The sequence below is a fragment of the Microtus ochrogaster genome, unplaced genomic scaffold (assembly GCF_000317375.1).
Source record: "Microtus ochrogaster isolate Prairie Vole_2 unplaced genomic scaffold, MicOch1.0 UNK10, whole genome shotgun sequence".
Taxonomy (NCBI): domain Eukaryota; kingdom Metazoa; phylum Chordata; class Mammalia; order Rodentia; family Cricetidae; genus Microtus; species Microtus ochrogaster.
Genome location: NW_004949108.1, coordinates 4,729,939 through 4,733,535, shown reverse-complemented (window position 1 = coordinate 4,733,535; position 3,597 = coordinate 4,729,939). Strand labels below are relative to the sequence as shown.

General features: G+C 53.4%; 1 protein-coding gene across 3 annotated transcripts in view; it reads right to left on the bottom strand.

Annotated features, from left to right (window-relative positions):
* Lpin1 (lipin 1) overlaps positions 1 to 3,597 on the bottom strand; it is a 56,844-nt gene that overhangs the window by 30,678 nt on the left and 22,569 nt on the right. For all 3 annotated transcript variants that reach the window (XM_013353529.2, XM_026788958.1, XM_026788957.1), the window contains exons 7-9: positions 2,673 to 2,802; positions 884 to 1,190; positions 123 to 216 (exon numbers count right to left, since the gene is read on the bottom strand). In XM_013353529.2, the coding sequence (XP_013208983.1) occupies positions 123 to 216; positions 884 to 1,190; positions 2,673 to 2,802 (531 nt within the window). The remainder of the gene's footprint in view (positions 1 to 122; positions 217 to 883; positions 1,191 to 2,672; positions 2,803 to 3,597) is intronic.

Here is a 3,597-nt window from a genome sequence, read left to right as displayed (position 1 = left end):
AAAAAAAAAAAAAGAAGCTGAGGCAGGAGGACCACCACATGTGCAAGGACACCCAAGACTACATGGTGAGATTCTATCGAAAACAAAGAATAAAGTAGCTGAGCAATGAGAACAACTTTTACTTCTTGGGGAAATACAGGGCTGCCACTTCAGGGTCCATGTCTGTGAGGTCATCCAGATACACGCCGTCAGCTCCCAGGTGTCGACTCCGCTTATCTGAAAGAGTGCAAGGAGCAGGTCAGAAATCGACTCACGAGTTTCCATCCCCAGGAAGAGCACCTGAGCCCACAGTGCAGATCTGTTCCCTGGTGGCATCACCGCCCCCAGCCCAAGAGCCACACAGTGAGAAGTCGGCAAGCACATCACTGCAGAACCGGCAGGGTCCAGCACTCCCTTCCGCCTGGTCCAGAGAGAACAAGCACTCAGCCTCAGGCCTCCCTCATGCACAGAGGGCCATGATCACCGTGATTATTAGTTGGGGATGACAAGTCCTCTCCTGAATACTTCCCATCCCTACAGCTGTGGGTCCCTGTGCACCATGTCCACAGACTTCCTCTCTTCTCCCTACTGAGAACTGTGTAGCTGGTTCATGCAAACCCAGGGTGTTGCACAACACGACCTGGCTAGCCAGGGTGGGGCTCGGCGTCACTAGCCAGCACGGACGATGAGCTGACAAGGCCGGGGAAACAGAAAGATCTCTACCAGTGCTAAATGAGTCTGGCCCACACCAGACAAGGGGCTCTATGTCCTCACTTCGCAGGAGAGCACAGATTAAAGAACCAACATGACAGACGGCACGGATGTGGGTCTTCTCTGACTGCACTGCCTCTGGTGTGGGCAGCGAGCCTGGGGGTAATCTGGGAGACCCAGGCCGGCTCTGTACCTTTCTTTCTGGAAGGGGAGTCTGTTTTGTTCATTGTCTGTGTTGTGCTGGCAGCTGGGGGCTTGAGCTCTTCGGCCACGGGTAACGGTGGGGCCGCAGCTCCTAACGCCTCGAGATCCTCCTCGTTCACAAACTGCATTTCCGTCTGCGCCTTGCTCTGGTGAAGCAGCGGGCCCGGGGCCAGTGTTGGCGACTGGTCACTAAAGGTGTCTGAAGACTCACTATGAATGGCCTGAAAGTGAATTTTATCAGGAATCTTCCGGCTCCCTAAGGGACTGGAGTCTTTCATCTTGTGTGGAGAAGATGACTAGAAAAAGAGAGAAAAAAAGAGGAGAATTGAAAGCCCCCGCAAAGAACCAAGCTGAGGCACCAAATGGCGAGAGGTCAGAGTCAAGGATTCGTGATGGACTCTTCAACGCCAGAACAGCCTGGTGGGTCCCATGCCTGCCTAGAGAACCCAGGGTCACAATTTCCACAGCAAACACACTTCCAGAGCAGACGGCACAGTCCTGGTGTCCTATCTCTCCCACGGCAAAAGCCGTACCAAACACACCTGGCTCCCAGGCTTTCACCTCCACTGCCAAGACCGAGGGCTGGACAGCACACATGGTCTTTGTGGGGAATGGCAGGGTATTGTAGGAGCTGTGGACACTTGGAGTCCAACACCAAAGATAAGTGAGAAGACACTATGGCTGGCACTCTGATGCACAGCATCCCCACCCCACCCCCACCCCCACCCCACGCTTGCCAGCTCGCACGAGCCCTGTGCGCTCCCTGCAGCTCTTTGGTTTCCTTGTTCTCCTGAGTCTAGGCAGAACTCAGTCACGTTTATGGCTAAGCGTAAAAAGTAAGAAAGCACAAGAAAGAAAGAAAACATCAGCTGAGAAATAGGAGTGAAAGGGCAGGGAGGCGAACGATGGGCCGGGTGAGATACTCCACAGCCATGAGAACAGATGCAGGACAACGGGGGCGGTGAGGAGGGCAGGGAGGCGAACGATGGGCCGGGTGAGATACTCCACAGCCATGAGAACAGATGCAGGACAACGGGGGCGGTGAGGAGGGCAGGGAGGCGAACGATGGGCCGGGTGAGATACTCCACAGCCATGAGAACAGATGCAGGACAACGGGGGCGGTGAGGAGGGGGAGCCCTGCAAAAGCAGCCCCCGTGCCTGCAGAGCAAGAGGGCGCTCAGAAGGGTAAGGCTCTCCATGCTGCTGGCCACCCACAGCCTCTCTGGGACCAGGATCAGGCTGCACATACACACACACACACACACACACACACACACACACACACACACACTGTCAAAGTACAAAGCTGCATATGTCAAACCTGCAGCTCTCCAGACACATGTATCCCATTTCAATAAAGCATCTCCCCCAAACAGTGACTGACAAGGACCTGGTGGTGATGGGCTTGCACGAGAGGGGAGTGCACAGGATCCACAGTGCACTCCACAGTGCAGGGATCCACAGTGAGAGAAAAATGTAGAAAAACAGAAACTGATGCTCACCAGCAGGCCCCTCCCTATCTGCTATCCCTGGATCCCTCGCAAAGAAAAACAAATGTCACAGGTTTGCAGTTAGAGCCACCTTGCCAGAAGGGGCTGCCCTGCCCCTTCACTGTCAGTTGTGACACATACTGGAAGTGCATATGTTCAAAATACACATATTCACCGAGTCAGAACCCCAGCTGCGCATCCCTTTGCAAGGCTGGGATACTAACTCCATGCAGTCAGAGCTAACTCAGAAATCCTCAGTGTGCCGCGGAATGGAGATTAAAAGCTTACCTTGGCAGCCTGCGGCAATTCACCCCAAAGCCAGAGCATTTCCAGGTTACTCTTTGGTGTGGACCTGTCTGCAGACCTACTGACCAATTCGGAATCGCTCTTTGGTGTTGAGGGACGGGAGCCTGAAGGACTTAAGAAAACACAAACCCATCATTCGAGTGAGAAAAGAAAAATCTTTGTCCCAATTTTTGTCCCAGAGTTCCAGCAACCCAGAAAATAGATCTCTGCTGCTGTTCCCATCTGACAATCCCTCCTTTGACCACCAGAGGTCAGTGTGCACCATGTCCAACAAGGTGACCAGCCTTGGAGCCAAATTAAGAAAAAATGAGGAGCTATATTTTGGGGGAAGTAGGTGAATAGAATCAGAACTTGAAACTCTCAGAATAAGAGGAGGAGAAGAGGAGGAGGAGGAAGAATCAGAGAGGGAAAGGGAGCGGAAAAGCAGGAGAGAGGCTCTTGGGCACAAAACGCTGTCCTGGCTACCTCAGGCTCTCATCTTCCTATCAAACAGCTCAGCTTTCAGCCAGGCCAAAAGGGTCCCGGCCAGTTGATGCTGCATCCCAGGTTAAACACTGGCTTTGAGAACAGGAAAACATCTCGCGTGCCAACTTCATTACACTGGATCACGAGGCAGCTGTCTCCAGGAACACATCAAAAGGCTGTGTGGACCCAGCACGCTGCTCGGTCTCAGGCCAGCAGGGACGGCGATGCACCTCACTTCCACACAGCTCGGTTTCACGTCTAACATTGAACCAAGCCCTGTGTCTATCCAGCCAGATTAATGGGCTACGAGAATCAACTTAGGGCCACATTCTCTCCTCAGACACCAAGCTGAGAGGCAGGAAGAGTGGCTGGCGCCCAGGTTTCCTCTCTCTGTATTCTCTCCAGCACTTTCTCAAGGAGAACACAGCCGCCTTTTACACAA